A 16741-nucleotide genomic window follows, 5' to 3' on the forward strand; every position below is an offset into this window, starting at 1 on the left:
TTAAGAAGGTAGAAGATTCCTTAGAATCTTAGTAGGTCCCTTAAGAAGGTAGAAGATTCCTTAGAATCTTAGTAGGTCCCTTAAGAAGGTAGAAGATTCCTTAGAATCTTAGTAGGTCCCTTAAGAAGGTAGAAGATTCCTTAGAATCTTAGTAGGTCCCTTAAGAAGTTAGAAGATTCCTTAGAATCTTAGTAGGTCCCTTAAAAAGGTAGAAGATTCCTTAGAATCTTTGTAGGTCCCTTAAGAAGTTAGAAGATTCCTTAGAATCTTAGTAGGTTCTTTAGAAGATTCCTTAGAATCTTGTTTATTTCTGAAAATTTTCTGTTCTTTTTACCCATAATTAAACATACGTTTAATCTTTAGATGTTCCATTTAATAAATCCAATTCCTTCGACTCTTAGAAGCTTCCTTAGAACATTAGTAAGTTCCTTAAGAACTTAGCAGTTTCCTTCGAACCTTAGCCGGTCCCTTAAAAAGTTAGACGGTTCCTTCGAATCTTAGGAGCTTCCTTAGAATCTTAGTAGATCCCTTAGGAGGTTAGAAGGTTCTTTAGAATCTCAGAAGCTCGCTTAAGAACTTAGGAAGCCCAGCTGGGTGCAAAGGAGGAAGACGTGCAAGACGTTAGCAGAGCCAGCCTCTTGCAACACCCGGTGCCGCAACCGGCTGCGGCCCAGCCCTGCTCCCCAGGCGGTCAGGAACCTCGCCCACACACGGCTGGCATGGCAGATAAACCCTGGGCTGGACAGGAGCCGGTGCACAGCCCTCGATCTGGTTGCCCGGCTTTTGTGCCGAGCTCTCTTGAGAAATAGAGAACACAGAATCACAGAGACGGAAGGGACCTTACTACCACAAACCCCATTGGTTGCACCACCTTAACCTGCTCCCTGTGTGGTAATTGCAGCCTCGACCACCCATGAAATCTTGTGGACTAGTGGCTTGGTCACTTTTGGTTTAGTTCTTGCAATTGACTTGTTTTCTCTCTCCCAACCACAGGCAGCCGGACAAGCTCGTTGTGGTTTGGACTCGGAGGAACCGTCGGATTTGCTCCAAGGTGATTTTCTGAGCTTAGAGGGGATCAGATTAAAATCTTACTTCTTTATCTGCGGGAGGAGTCGCCTCAATCAGTTTATAAATTTATTATAAATTTTAATCAATAAAAAAAAATAATGAGCTCAAATGTCTGCTAGCATCCGATCCGAGTCTCCTACTCCAGGTTGTCCCAAAGGTGCTTTTCCAAAAGGCAACTGGACTTCCTTGTTTTTTTTCCTTGAAAACATTTCGCTTCTCATCCAGGAAGCTTCCTCAGTTCTTCAGACGTTGAAGAAACGTTTTCAAGGGAAAAATACAGGAAAGTCCAGTTACTTTTTGGAAAATAAAACAACTTTGGGACAATTGGGACCTGGATGATTGAGAATCTCTGTAAATTATGGGCTCAGTTACGGCCGTAACTCGAGGACTACCTGTGTTTTGTGTTATTTTGTGTTGTGGGGGGCGGTTTAAATTTTTTAATCTCTTCTGGTTTTTCACAGGCTCACAGCTGGCAACCGGGCATCAAGAATCCTTACCGGGGCGAGGTGGTATGGATGGTGCCCGAAAACGTGGACATTATGGTCACACTTTATCGGGTACGGGAACCGCGTCGTCAGAACGAGGACCCCGTCGGCAGATATAAGAGAATTCTTGTCTCGGGAATCTCCTTCACACGTTGCCCTGATCTGTACTTTTATCCATGCTTTGCCAAGCGAAGCAGAAGGATGAGGGCGCACACACACACACACACACACACACACACACACACAAAACCCCAGCACTGAACTAATTACATGATGAAGTGATGGGATGGGGGGGGGAAATGTTTGTTTCCTGAATTTGAACTTCAATGGGAGAAAGAAACTTTTCAAAAGGGTTTGCCTTTGCGGTTGCGTGTCCAAGCCACACCAGAAAAACGAAGAAAGTGCTCGCAATTTTTAGTTGGCCGTTGCACATCCTGGCAATTTAACACATAAGGAGGCGGGGTGCCCATTTCACAGGGCAGGTCTTTGCACATAGAAAAACTTACATTTGACTCTTTGAGGGGTCAGATAGTTAATTCCTGGACCTGTTCGCAGACTGGGAAGACGGTAGCTCATCCAAGCAAGCAGAATTAATTTGGATTTCAAGAAAGGAATTTGTTTCCTGCCTAGTAGAAATTAGGTGTATCTAGCCTATCAACGAGAAGGATTAGGAGTGACATGGTAGCATCTTCCAATATTTGGGAGACTGCCGGAAAAAAAAAGGGAATAGACTTGTTGAGGGCAGGACACGAAGCAACGGATGTAAACTAATCAAGGAGAGAAGCAACCTGGAACTAAGTAGAAATTTCTTGACAGTGAGAACAATTAACCAGTGGAACTGCTTGCCACCAGAAGTGGTGGCTGCTCCATCACTGGAGGCTTTTAAGAAGAGATTGGACAACCATTTGTCCAGAATAGTAAGTTTCCTGCTTGAGCAGTGGGGTTGGACTAGATGTCCTCCAAGGTCCCCGTTATTCTGCTTTCTAATTCAATTGTGCCTCGTTGCTAATGCATGTCCTCTTATGCAAAGGATGGATCAAACTCGGCGTTTTTTCTGGTTGGAGACCCTCCAGCTGACTCTCTACTTTTGTCTTCCAGGACCCCCACGTGGAAGAATACGAAGATAAAGACTGGACCTTTGTGGTGGAAAATGTACGTCTCAAATCTTGGGTTGGATTCTGGTGATTGCCAGTTACAGGACAGGGAGATTCGCCTGCAAGGTTTTTACAGCAAAATGGGCGGGCAAAATGCTTTTCTGCAAATTGGCCTCAGGTCTTTAGTTGGTCGGTGCAGGCAGTCCTCAACTTACGACCGCAATTGAGCCCCAATTTTCTGTTTCTCTTCTAAGTGAGTTTTGCCCCATTTCGCGACTTCCCTGGCCACCTTTGTTAAAAGTCAATCCCTGAAGTTGTTAAGTTAGGAACACGGTCATTAAGTGATCGTCATAAATATGAGTCAGTTGCCAAGCGGCCGACTTTCGATCACGTGACCACGGGGATGCCGCAACGGCTGTACATGTGAAAAATGTTCACGAGTCCCGTGCCATTGTAACTGGACGGTCACTGAACTGTTGTAAGTTGGGGACTACATGGATTTTTTAAAAAAACCAGAGTCTCTCATACCCTTTGATTAAAGATAGTCCTCGACTTATAACCACAATTGAGCTCAGAATTATGGTCATAAGTCATTCGAGTCCTAACTGGAGGCACCTACGTGACTGAAAATAAATTTCCCGCCTTTTTTTCACAGCGGTCATTAACTGAACGCATTCATTTCAATAAGCAATTGTTATAAATGCAAACTGGCTGCCAGTTCCTGAATTTTGTGTGACTGTGAGGATGCTACAACGGTCATAAGTGCGAGGACCGGTCCTGATTCACTTTTTTCAGCGCCATTGAAACTTTGAACAGTCGCTAAACAATGGTACATGCTGGCAATTGTTTGGGAAGAAATATAGAAAGCATCCAGGTGCTTTTTATTCATTCTCAGCTTCCTTTTAAAATCTTTTTTTTCCTTTGAGGCAAGGATGGCTGGAGCCTACGGAAGGTCCCTTAATATTTATATGTTACTTATACGTAAGGGCGTAGGGCTATACATATATTGTATATAGGTAAAGGTAAAGGTTCCCCCGCACAGGCGTGCTAGTCGTTTCCGACTCTAGGGGCCGGTGCTCATCTCCATTTCAAAGCCGAAGAGCCAGCGCTTGTCCGAGGACGTCTCCGTGGTCATGTGGCCGGCATGACTAGATGCCAAAGGCGCACGGAACGCTGTTACCTTCCCACCGTAGTGGTCCCTATTTTTCTACTTGCATTTTTACGTGCCTTCGAACTGCTAGGTTGGCAGAAGCTGGGACGAGTAACAGGCGCTCACTCTGTTACGCGGCACTCGGGATTTGACCCGCCAAACTGCCGACCTTCTGATCAACAAGCTCAGCGTCCTAACCCACTGAGCCACTGCGTCCCTATATTGTATATAGTATGTTCTAAATGTGTTTTATATATGTGTACACTTTGTTTTACGTATGTGTACACTTTGAGAGCAAGCAACTAAATTTCATTTTTAATGTGTGCCATTGTGCCCACAGTAAAAAATGACAATAAAGGTTATTATCTAAAAAAAAAAACCAACTAAACTGTGGAACTCCCTGCCACTGGAAATACTCTTTCCTTCTTGCCGACTTTTTCACTCGAATTTGACAGATGTTAAGGCCTTTGGAAAGCCTATTTAGACAATCCGTTTACAGTTTAATTTTCTGGCCTTGACGGGAGCGATTTTTGCTTTTATAACCATCTGGGGAAGATTTCAGTCTTGTGTTCGAATGGTGAGCCCCAGGGTGCAATGAAAAACACGGGCGGGCAAGGGAGGAATTTTACCCATTAAAAATGTGCAACTCTCGTGGCAGGAATCGAAGGGGCAACGTAAGGTCCTCGCCTCGGCCGACCTCAACTTGAAGCGCTTTGCCAGCCAGACGCCCAACCAGGTGGATTTGAACCTGAAGCTGAAGCCCAAGTCCGTGAAAGTGGTGGCCGCGTCTCTCCGGCTGACCCTCTCGTGCGTCTTCTTGCATGAGGGAAAAGCCACGTGAGTCACAGAGCGGGGAAGCATCCTTCTTAGAAAGCTGGGGCCGATGTTCTCTGGGTAGTCCTTGACTTATGTCCACAATTATGCCCCCCCAAAAATTTCTGTCGCTAAGTGAAGCGAGTTTTGCCCCATTTCACGCCCTTTCTTGGCACGGCTGTTAAGCGAATCACTCCAGTGGTTAAATTAGGAACAGGTGAATCTGGCTTCCCCCCTGTTGATTTTGCTTGTCAGAAGGTTGCAAAAGGGGATCACGTGACCCTCGGAAACGGCAGCCGTCATAAGGAAGAGTCGGTTGCCAAATGTCCAAATGTTGATCACGTAACCATGGGGATGTTGCAACGGTGCGAAAAATGGTCGTAAATCATTTTTTCAGTGCTGTTGTGACCTAAATGAATGGTTGTAAGTCAAGGACTACGTGTGTGTATGTGTGTGTGTGTGTGAGAGAGAGAGAGATCAGATGGATGGATGGATGCATGGATGGATGGATAGATAGATAGTTTGGTCTAGTGCAGGGGTGTCAAACTCAATTTCATTGAGGGCCACATCAGCATTGCGGTTGCCCTCAGGGGGCCGGGTGGGTGTGGCCTGGGTAGGCATGGCCTACTGGGTGGGCGTGGCTAGAGTGCATATGGCCTACTGGGTGGGCGTGGCCAGCTCTACATCATTCACATCAAGGGTGCCTATGGGGGCCTGGGCAGGAGTGGGACAGATCTGAGGGTCTCTGGCAGAAGGAGGGTCTCTGGGCCAGGGCCAAGGCAGTGGGGGCCGTTCCCTCACTGTTTCCAGGATGGCTTCGCGGGCCACCTGAAACCACTTTGCGGGCCGGATCCGGCCCCCGGGCCTTGTGTTTGACATGTCTGGTCTAGTGGTTAAGGCATCAGGATAGAAACCGGGAGACGGTGAGTTCTAGTCCTGCCTTAGGCACGAAAGGCAGCTGGGTGACTCTGGGCCAATCACTAGGAGAGAGAGAGTTCTAGTCCTGCCTTAGGCACGAAAGCTCTCTCTCTCTCTCTCTCTCTCTCTCTCTCTCTCTCTCTCTCTCTCTCTCTCTCTCTCTCTCTCTCTCTCTCTCTCAGCCAGCCCACCTCACAGGCCTGTTGTTAGGGAAATAGAAAGAACATTGGATATGTTCTCTGCCTTGAGTTATTTGCCAAAATAATAAAGGCAGGGATCTAAATAAACAAAAATATCCATTGCCTTCCCACGACACGCCAGAGAGGACACAGAAAGCTAGCCACCCTAAAACGGAACGAAACAGCTGCACAACAACACCAATTTTACCCTATCCTGTCTGAAGCCCATCCTGGGATGTTTTGCGAATCCAAAAATGCAAGTGGGGGGGGGATTAAAATAAAAGCGGTGATGGGTCTGGTTCTTAGGACTGCCCCCTTCTCTCCGCAGGGATGAAGACATGCAAAGCCTGGCCAGTCTGATGAGTTTCAAGCCTTCCGACATCGGCAATTTGGAGGATTTTGCCGAAAGCGACGAGGAGATGGAAGACACCCCAAAACATGACCGGGTGGAAGACGCCGCGGGACACACAGCGTCCTCTAAAGGTGGGAGGGGGTCCCCTCCCAGCCAAGGCATTTCCCTTCTCCCTGACCCCTTGTTTCTCAGCCTTAGGCACCTTAAGATGTCCGGACTTCAACTCCCAGAATCCCATAGCCAGAGTTAACCGGTAGTCCTCACTTAACGACCTGTCAGGCTTACCTTGGCAGACGAGGCAGGAAGCACGGCCAGCTGAACGAATTCTACTTTATTGTGAAACGACGTGGACCGAATCGTGCAAATCGGAAAGTACAGTCAGTCTTCGACTTACGAACAGCTCATTTAGTGACCGGTCAAAGTTACCACGGCAGTGAAAAAAGTGTCCCATTTTTCACACGACTGTTGCAGCATCCCCGCGGTCAGATAATCACAATTTGCACACTTGGCAACTGACTCGTATTTATGACGGTCGCAGCATCCCGGGGTCATGTGATCCCCTTTTGCAACTTTCTTCAATGGCGAATCCGATTCACTTAACAACCGTGTTACAAACTTGCTTAACGGTGGCAAGAAAGGTTGTAAAATGGGGCAAAACTCACTTAACTGTCTCGCTTAGCAACAAAAATTTTGGGCTCGATTATGGTCATAAATCGAGGACTTCCTATACCTGGGCAGTCTTTTGTCCAACCTTATATTCTAGGCACGGACAAAAACAATATTTCTTCATTGAAATATAATTTGGGCTTGATGGTTTTTTTACCTCTCTGCTAAATGAGTTTTGCCCCATTTTGCGACCTTTCTCGGGACATTTAAGTGAATCACTGCAGTTGTTAAATTAATAACACTCTTGTTCAGTGAATCTGGGCTTCCACATTGACTTTGAGGATGCAAAAAGGGGATAACGTGACCCCCGGACACCGCGACCGTCATCAATGTGAGTCGGTTGCCAAGCCTCTGAATTTTGATCGCGTGACCCTGGGATTGCTGCAACAGTCGTAAGTGTGTAAAACGGTCATAAGGCCCTTTTCTCGGCGCTGTTGCAACTTCAAACGGTCACTAGATGAACGGTCGCAAGTCAAGGACGACGTGTGCTTTCTGATTTTTGCTCGCGTTGGGAGGGAGCTGCAATACAGTCCCTAGAGTTTAGAAGTCTAACTAATTTGCTTGTGTGGTTTTTTTGGCTTTGCGCTTTGGAAAATGACCCGGATTCGGGAACCGTGAAGCAATTGTGATTCAGATGATCCCGTGTTTTACCTTGCATGACACATCCGTGATTTCCGGGATCCTCTTCAATCCCCTTAAGCGGGATTTGGAGGAGACGTTGACAGAAGCAAGATTAACCAAGCCTGTCTTTTGCCGTTGCCCCAGTTTCTGATCTAGCTAAATGCGTTCTCCGTACATTTCGCACTCTGCACTTCTGACCTCGGTTTATGATCATTTTTCCACCTCAATTTTCCCTCTTTTTTCCTTCTTCTATTCCTGTCTGTCTCTTCCCTGTTCAGGGTTCCTCAAAAACGTTACGGTGAACTATTTCCCAGGTAGGCCAGCCCAGGTTTTGCAAGGGCCCTGCTTGAGATCGGCATAATGTGTGGGGATTAGAACTCGTTGCTTGCACAGTGCACTTTGGGCACTACAGGCAAGTCCTCGACTTACGACCAAAACTGAGCCCAAGATTTCTGTTGCATAGTGAAACGTTTGTTATGTGAGTTTTCTCCCACTTTACGACTTCCCTTTGCCACGGTTGTTGAGTGAATCACTGCATTTGTTAAGTTAGTGGCACGGTCGTTAAGTGAATCTGGCTTCCCCAGTGACTTTGTTTGTCAGAAGGTTGCAAAAGGGGATCATGTGACCCCGGGACGTTGCGACCGTCATAAAGCTGGTTGCCAAGCTTCTGAATTTTAATCACGTGGCCATGGGGACGCTGCAAGAATCGTAAGAAATGTTCATAGTTCACTTTTTTTAGGGCTTTTAACTTTGAATGGACACTAGATGAATGGTTGTAAATCGAGGACTACCTGTATAAGCTTTGGACAAGTAATAGATTAGAAACTCAGAGGTGGCATGTTGGATCGGACCGCAGGGCCTTTGAAGCAGACTTTTCAGCAGCAAATCCTTGTTTTTTTATGGAGAGATGATAGATAGATAGATAGATAGATAGATAGATAGATAGATAGATAGATAGATAGATAGATAGATAGATAGATAGAGATGATGGATGGATGGATGGATGGATGGATGGATGGATAGATAGATAGATAATGGATGGATGGGTGGATGGAGTGGATGGGGTGGAAGGATGGAATGAATGGATAGATAGATAGATAGATAGATAGATAGATAGATAGATAGATAGATAGATAGATATGATGATGATAGATAGAAGATAGATAGATAGATAGATAGATAGATAGATAGATAGATAGATAGATAGACAGACAGACAGACAGACATAGATAAATTAGATGATAGAAAAATAGATGTGAGATAGATTAGATGATAGAGATTGATGACATGATAGATAGAGAGAGATAGGAGAGAGAGAGATTAGATAGATATAGATAAGAGATAGAGAAATGATAGATGATAGATAGATAGATAGATAGACAGACAGACAGACAGACAGACAGACAGACAGACAGATAAATATAGATAGATGATAGAAAAAGAGATGACAGATAGATTAGATGATAGAGATAGATTGATGACAGACAGGACAGAGATAGATTAGATATAGATGAGACGGAGAGATGATAGATAGATAGATAGATAGATAGATAGATAGATAGATAGATAGATAGATAGATAGATAGATAGATGATAGATAGATAGATGATAGATAGATAGATGGATAGATGATAGATAGATAGATAGATAGATAGATAGATAGATAGATAGATAGATAGATAGATAGATAGATAAAAATAGAGGTATAGATAGAGAGAATTTGAATCTTCTCCCTTGCGACAGCTCCGTCTCTTCTGGGTCTTGCCCCAAGCCTTCCTTTTTCCTCCAGTTCTTCCTTTTCTCTCTCTTTCCTTCCTAACGACAACCTCTCCTCTTCCTAATGTAGACACATCCCGGGATCTGAACCCCTTGGCTGAGGAGGAGGAGGACCCCTCCGGCCGCTCTCCGTCGCCTTCCAAGGCAGGTCCCAAGGAAGGTAAATTAAAGGAAATGGGGAGGCGGTGAATGGATTAAAATGGATATTAAAAACTGCCATTGTTGCCTTTTTATTTGCCTGTATGATGCTCGGATTTTTTTGGGGTGGGGGGGAATCCCCTTTTGCGACCTTTGGACAAGCAAAGCCAATGGGGGAAGCCGGATTCACTTAACAACCATGTTACTAACTGAATCACTGCACCGATTCAGTTCACCACCGTGGCCAGAAAGCTCGTTAAAGTGGGGCAGAACTTACTTTGCAAACGCCTCACTTAACCACATAAATTTGGGGCTCCACTGTGGGCGTAAGTCGAGGACTACTTGTACCTATTCTCAGCCGTGCCACTTTCTGACCTTCCTCCCTTTCTCCTCGCAGCTGTGGCCGCGGTCTCCAAGCCAGCCCCGGCGAGCCACGGAAACATCGCCAGAGGTTCTCCGCTGCCCGGGCCAAAGGCTGCTTCTGTGGCTCCTGACGTGGTCGCCTTTGACGTAAGTGGTGAGGAGCGTAAAACTGGGAGTGTGGGGCTCGGCGGGGCCAACGGTCCAGGGGGATCACCGAGTGCCCTCCCAGAAGGGCTAGGGACCAAGAACGGCATGCTGGACACTTCCCGAACATCATCGGCGCAGGCCGGGGCCGAAGAGGAACACCAAAGCACGGAGCCGGCGTGTCCGAGTACCGCCGACACCAGGTGAGGACCCCCTTCTTCCGAGAGCGGGTTTTGGGGTGCCGAAGCGGGAATCTTGTTGCAAGGATGAGAGGGGGAGGGGTGCGGCTGAGTCACCGGCACGCCAGGGGTTATCCAGTGGGTCTGGTTGAGGGAGGCCAGCCCCACACCTTGGACCTCCTGCCTCTGTTTATCCCACTGGTGGAGGCAGGAGATCCAACCTTGGCAGTCAAGGGTGCCTTTTTTATTTGGGTTGGCTTAAAAGAAAGTGGCACCACAAAGCAGGGCAGCGGCCGGCCACTTTGGCTTCTGCTTTCTTTAGCTGGAGGGGAACGGGGGGGGGGGGGTGAGAGGGAGGAGAGGCCTGCTGGATGTAATTTCCTCCCACCCACCCCTTCTCGCCCCACCCTACCCCACCCCTGCCTTGGAAATGTTGAGTGGGCTTCACCGAGAGTGGAAAGGAGAAGTTGGCAGTCGGAAGGAATGGGAAGTGAGAACACTGGGGGGGGAAGGAAGGGGGGGCGTTTTGCAGTTCAGAAGGATTTGGGGGGGGAGGCAGAGCAAGGACGCCGCCACGGAGTCACTGCCTTGCTTGCCTGCCCTGACCGAAGTTAAACCTTAAAAAGGACACCAAGTGAGGACAGTAAATTCTCCTTTTGATATTTTGCTGCTTTAGGATCTTAAACTGGAGAGTCGCTTCCTCCCTGCCTCATCCTTCTTTCCTTCCTTCCTTCCTTCCTTCCTTCCTTCCTTTCTATCCATCCATCCAATCCATCCATCCATCCATCCACTCTGTCTGTCTGTGTCTGTCCGTCCGCCCATCCATTCTATCTGTCTGTCTGTCTGTCTATCTATCTATCTATCTATCTATCTATCTATCTATCTATCTATCTATCTATCATCTATCTATCATCTATCTATCTATCTATCTATGTATCTATCTATCTATCTATCTATCTATCTATCTATCTATCTATCTCTATCCATATCTATCTATCTATCTATCTATCTATCTATCTATCTATCTATCTATGTATCTATCTATCTATCTATCTATCTATCTATCTATCTATCTATCTCTTCCGTCCATCTATCATCAACCATCATCTATCCATCTATCTATCTATGTATCTATCTATCTATCTATCTATCTATCTCTATCTATCTCTTCCGTCCATCTATCATCAACCATCATCTATCTATCTATCTATGTATCTATCTATCTATCTATCTATCTATCTATCTCTATCCATATCTATCTATCTATGTATCTATCTATCTATGTATCTATCTATCTATCTATCTATCTATCTATCTATCTATCTATCTCTTCCGTCCATCTATCATCAACCATCATCTATCCATCTATCTATCTATGTATCTATCTATCTATCTATCTATCTATCTATCTATCTATCTATCTATCTATCTATCTATCTCTTCCGTCCATCTATCATCAACCATCATCTATCTATCTATCTATCTATCTATCTATCTATCTATCTATCTATCTATCTATCTATGTATCTATCTATCTATCTATCTATCATCTCTCCATCTATTTCCATCTCTGTCTCTATATCTCTTTCCTTCTATCTGTCATTCTTTCCTTGATATATCTACTCTAACGAAAAGAAGGACTAGGGGTGATTTGCTTGGAGTCTTCCAATATTTGAGGGGCTGCCACAAAGAAGAGGTGGGGTGGTCAACCTGTTCTCCAAAGCCCCAGAAGGCAGGACAAGAAGCAACGGATGGAAGCTAATCAAGGGGAGAAGCAACCTAGAACTAAGGAGAAATTTCCTAATAGTGAGAACAATCAACCAGTGGAACAGTTTACTACCAGAAATTGTGGATGCTCCATCGCTGGAGGCTTTTAAGAAGACACTGGACAGTCACTTGTCTGAAATGGAATAGGGTCTTTTGCGTGATCGGGGGGCTGGACTAGAAGATCTTCAAGGTCCCTTCTACCTCCGTTATATTATTCTGTTATCCCTCCTTCTCCCTTCCGTTCTTTCTTCCCCTTCTATTTTTCTTCTTCCTTTCCAGTAAAATACTTTTTAGGGAGATTTCTTTGTTGAGCAGAATAGCCTGTCCCAGGTGCTTTAATCACCGTGAGGTTTCATTCCTTGGCATCACATTTTGCCCAGTTTCACCCCCCCAAAAAAACCCCTAGCCCAGAATTTATCCACAAGCCAAGTATAAACGGACCGGCTCTCTTGTGCTTAGATTTGCCTCTGATTGTGGAAGAGTTGCATATAGCTGTCCTTATTTAATAGCCATTAGAATCATAAGAGTCCTAGGCCTGGGAGGGACCTCAGAGGTCCTCTAGTCTAACCCCTGCTCAAGGAAGGAGTCTTATACCATCCATTTTGCTTCCTTTCAATCCTATCCTAATTCTTGGAGACTGCCTGGGCAAATCCCTGCCATCTTCTTGGCAAGGATTTTTGAAAGTGGATTGCCATTGCCTTTTTCCTAGGGCTGAAAGAACGTGGCTGGCCCAAAGGCCATCCAGCTGGCTTTGGGCCCAAGTTGGGATTCGAACTCATGGTCTCCTGCTTTATATCTCCTGCTTTATACCTTCTGGCTTCATCACTGCACCACTCTGGTTATCATATCCATCCATCCATCCATCCATCCGTTAATTGGATTTTTAAAACTGCCCAACTCAAACTACGTGGTGTACAGCAACAAAGCAAACAATAAACCAAAAATCAGCATTATGCTGATTTATTAATGTGTTTTAACTTACTTTTAATGTGTTTTAATTTATTTGTGGGCATTTGTTTAATTTTTTTTTAATCTTTGTACTTTGTCTTTTAATATGTACTGCCCTGTTCACCGCCCTGAGTCCTTCGGGAGAAGGGCGGTATACAAATAAAATTAATAATAATAATAATAATAATAATAATAATAATAATAATAATAATAATAATAATAATAATAAATGTAACAGATATTGTTGCATGATTTGGGGCTATCCCCTGAAAAAAACCAACCTAGTATTTTCTCCTTTTAATTGAAGAGACGAAAGAAAATAAAAACACCACAGGCTTTGAAACAAAAATAAACCAGGGGCAAAATGAAAAAGGGGGGGGGGAGAGAAAAAGTTCATGCATCCTATAGTAGAAGTAGTCCTCGACTTACGACAGTTCGTTTAGTGACCGTTCAAAGCTACAATGGCACTGGAAAAAGGGACTTGTGACCGTTTTCCATACTTACGACCGTTGCAGCATCCCGAGATCAAAATTCAGGTACTTGGCAACTGATTCATATATATAAAACGGTCGCGGAGTCCCAGGGTCACGCGATCCCCTTTTGCGACCTTCTGACAAACAAAGTCAATGGGGGAAGCCAGATTCACTTAGCGTCCGTGTGACTTAAGTGAACATTTGCGGTGATTCACTTAACAGCATTGGCCAGAAAAGTCGTAAGAGGAGGCAAAACTCCCTTAACGAATGGCCTTAGCCACAGAAATTGTGGCTCTATTGCGGTCGTCAATTGAGGACTACCCATAGTCCTCAAGTTGCAACTGTAACGGAGCCTGCTCATTGCGGTCGTAAAGTTGAGTCACCCCATTTTAGTACCTTTTTGCAACCGTTGTAAACAGTCGTTATTAAGCAAATTCTTTGCTTGCTATGGGCCGGTTTTGCCAACCACTGCCAGTTTTGAAGCTAAAAATGTGATAAAACACACGTTGTGTGACCACAAGGATGTTGCAAACGGCCGTAAATCCAATCTAACTGCCAAGCGCCTGACATGTTGTTATGTGATTGTGTGTGTGGGGGGGACCATCAGAACAAGGTCATTAGTACCCCTAGGCCAGGGGTAGGCCACCTTGGCTCTTTTGTGACTTGTGGACTTCAACTCCCATAATTCCTGAGCCAGCCAGGCTGAGGGGAAAGGGAGAGGTTTCCAAGCTGAGCCATGCTGGCTTAGGAATTCTGGGAGTTGAAGTCCACGAGTCGTCAAAGAGCCCAGGTTGCCTACCCCTGGGCTAGCGAGATCTGTCGTAACTTCAAACAATCACTAAGTCACCAGTCGTAAATTGAGGACTACTTGGCCGTAGTCTGATTAAAGAATTTCTCTTTGAATTGCCTCTAGGACAGATAGAATTCGGGATGAAAAGCCTCCTCCATTTTAATTAAAACATCATTCTGGGGGCTGAGAGGGACTCTCCGGTCCTTCCCATCCCGTGGGAATTAAGTTCTCTAATCCCAAAGTTGTTTTTGCACGAGGCAATTAGACTGCCTTGTTTTTTCTTTGAAAACCGTTTGGCTTCTCATCCAAGAAGTTTCTTCCGCTTCTTGAATATTAAGTTCTTTAATATTTTGTTCACTTACAGGAGTCAGCCTGCCCTTTCGGGGAACCCCAAATTCAGAATCTCTCTCTTTTTTTTTCCCTTCCCCCCATCCTCCAGGCCAACGGATATCTGGAAACCCAGGGAAGACCGCTGTGTTTGTCCGCCCCCCAGGAGAAAAAGTACGCCAAAGGAATCTGTTAAAAGACTCCTTTCGCCCCCGTTTGCATCCGAGGAGGCCCCCATGCAGAAACGCAAGCTGGGGAAGGCGACGGGGTCCTCGGACCCCCCAGCGCCTGTCGTGGAGACCCCTGCAGTTTTGGAAGAAAACCTGGCTCCTCTTCCTGCGTCCGTTATCTTGGATACCCCACCCCTGGGAAAACCAGGATACGCGAGTCTCAACGAAAAGGTCCCTTCTCCGTCCCCGTCTGGAAATTCCGTGGTGACGTATTTTATGGAGGTAGCAGCCAACAGCCATCCTGTCGTTATCAGTAACGAGTCAGATTCCCGAGGATTGTCTTCGGACGCCGCCTACCTGGCGCTCTCTCCTCTCGGGGGTACCTCGCCGTCCCCGTGGGAATTTCGGGAAGCGAGGGCTGGCGAAGGCCAGGATGGCACCCCGGAAAGAGGAAGCGTGTCGCACACCGCTCCGGAAGTCCCAAGCGACGGCCTTTCCTCGGAACGGGTGGAAGAGGCGGAGATGGTCGTGGAGAAGGAAGAGCCGTTCCTGGCCAGCGAGAGGTTGGGGGGCAGTGAGGCATGGGCTTTGGAGTTATCAGCTGAGGAGGAAGAGGAGGAGAAGGGTGAGATCGGCAGGCAGGAGAATCGGAGAGCAGAGGAGCACTTCACGCCTGTCGCAAAAACCCCGGCGGGAGAAGTGGCACACCGGATCGTGGGTGAGGCCGACGGGAGCACCCCAAGAGTTGACGAGGTTCCTCCCACGTCCTCCTCACAGGAAGGACTAGTGGTGGTGGAGGACGAAGAACACAGGCCCAGGTCGGAGGTTCTGGCTTCACCGTTGAAGATAGGGAGGGAAGCCGTGGCCGGGGGATCCCTGTTGGATGCACCTCGTTGCCCTCCTCCTACTGTGCCCGGCCCGGAGGAAGGGAGGAAAACTCAGAGGGACCTGGCAGTTGCAGAGGGGGCTCCCCAAAGCCCTTCAGAAGAACTAGCACCCCAGAATTTTGGAAGTGAGGACGAGGGAGCCGGGGACGAGAGAGAGGCAGGAGGAAGCAGAGTTTCCGGAGAGGCCGTGGAGCAGAGGGCTGAAATGGAGCGTGCGGCGAACGAGGAAGGAGAGGATCAAGGCCAAGAGGATGGCTGGAAGGAGCATTCAGAAGAAGTCCCAGAAGACGTCACTCCGGAGGAACCCAACGGCCATGTGAATGGGAGCCCGGAGGCTTTGGGCCAAACGCAGCTGGACGGTCCGGAGGCTTGTCGCTTAGGGTCACCTTGGGACGGCGGTCCCCCACAGGCTTCCCAGCCTAGCCCCCCCAGCCAAAGTCGGCCAGACCACGAAGAAGAAAGCCTAGAGAGGCCCTCGGAAGGAGATGGTTTGTCCCAGAGAGCCACCGCGGAGACGGAAATGGCCCCCTTGGTTGCCCCCCATGCCTCCGGCCTGCCTGCCCCAGGTCCCCATAGGAGTGCCGGGCCTGGCCAGGAAGCCCCGGTGCTGAGCCCCGTGTCCTGTGGCCTGGCCCCCCCTTTGGGGCCCAAAGGGAAAGACCAGGTATAGCTAGCCGTGGTCAGTCCCTTCCCGTCGCGTTCTCTGGCTCCTTGAGCCCCGCAAGCCCGCAACTAACTCAGATCGGGTGGGTGGGTGCTTCTGCCTGGCACAGCGGCGATGTTGGGGGGAGGGGGTCCCCTGGCACAAGGAGGGGGCAGAGGGGGAAGCGGGCGGGCTGGTGGTCCGAGAAGGGCAGAGACCCCCAAAGTGTCCTTCTCCGATGGGTTCCTATTGGCACCCAGCCACTTCAGGCCACAGAAACTTTGGGCCTAGACTTCTTATTGGCAGCTTCGTAAGTAGTCCTCAGTTTATGACCGTTTCTTTAACGGGTTTGAAGCTGAAAAGTTCATTGAGGACCTGTCCTAAAAGTTATGACCATTGTGGTCACGTGATTGGCAGATGCCCTGCATTCTAAGGGAGCTGCAGCGTTCTGCCGTTATAATGCGACCATCTCCGCCAGAGAAGTCAATGGGATTTGCTTAACGACCCCATGGCTCACTTAACAACGTGCCGCTCGCTGAACGACTGCAGTAAAACTGGTTGTGAAATTGGATCCAGTCTATTCTATTCTTTATTCTATTCTATTTTCTATTCTATTCTTTATTCTATTCTATTCAATTTATTCTATTCTATTTTCTATTCTATTCTATTTTCTATTCTATTCTTGTTTCTATTCTATTTTCTACTCTATTCTATTCTTTATTCTATTTTCTATTCTTATTTCTATTCTATTTTCTATTCTATTCTATTCTCTGTAATTCTATTCTATTCT

At 46.9% G+C, this 16741-nt stretch overlaps 1 protein-coding gene across 8 annotated transcripts in view; it reads left to right on the top strand.

The window, feature by feature from the left end:
• Positions 1-16741, top strand: part of EHBP1L1 (EH domain binding protein 1 like 1) — a 44226-nt gene that overhangs the window by 13824 nt on the left and 13661 nt on the right. For 4 of the 8 annotated variants that reach the window (XM_083374409.1, XM_083374407.1, XM_083374405.1 and 1 more), the window contains 9 exons: positions 994-1051; positions 1530-1625; positions 2652-2705; positions 4456-4634; positions 6036-6190; positions 7625-7660; positions 9193-9282; positions 9658-9970; positions 14364-15972. In XM_083374409.1, coding sequence (XP_083230535.1) covers positions 1584-1625; positions 2652-2705; positions 4456-4634; positions 6036-6190; positions 7625-7660; positions 9193-9282; positions 9658-9970; positions 14364-15972 — 2478 coding nt within the window. In that variant the 5' untranslated portion in view covers positions 994-1051; positions 1530-1583. Of the gene's footprint in view, positions 1-993; positions 1052-1529; positions 1626-2650; positions 2706-4455; positions 4635-6035; positions 6191-7624; positions 7661-9192; positions 9283-9657; positions 9971-14363; positions 15973-16741 lie in introns of those variants that run through there. The other 4 variants (XM_083374411.1, XM_083374406.1, XM_083374408.1 and 1 more) reach the window with 4 other exon arrangements.

This window comes from Vipera ursinii (assembly GCF_947247035.1).
Source record: "Vipera ursinii genome assembly, chromosome: 15".
NCBI lineage: Eukaryota > Metazoa > Chordata > Lepidosauria > Squamata > Viperidae > Vipera > Vipera ursinii.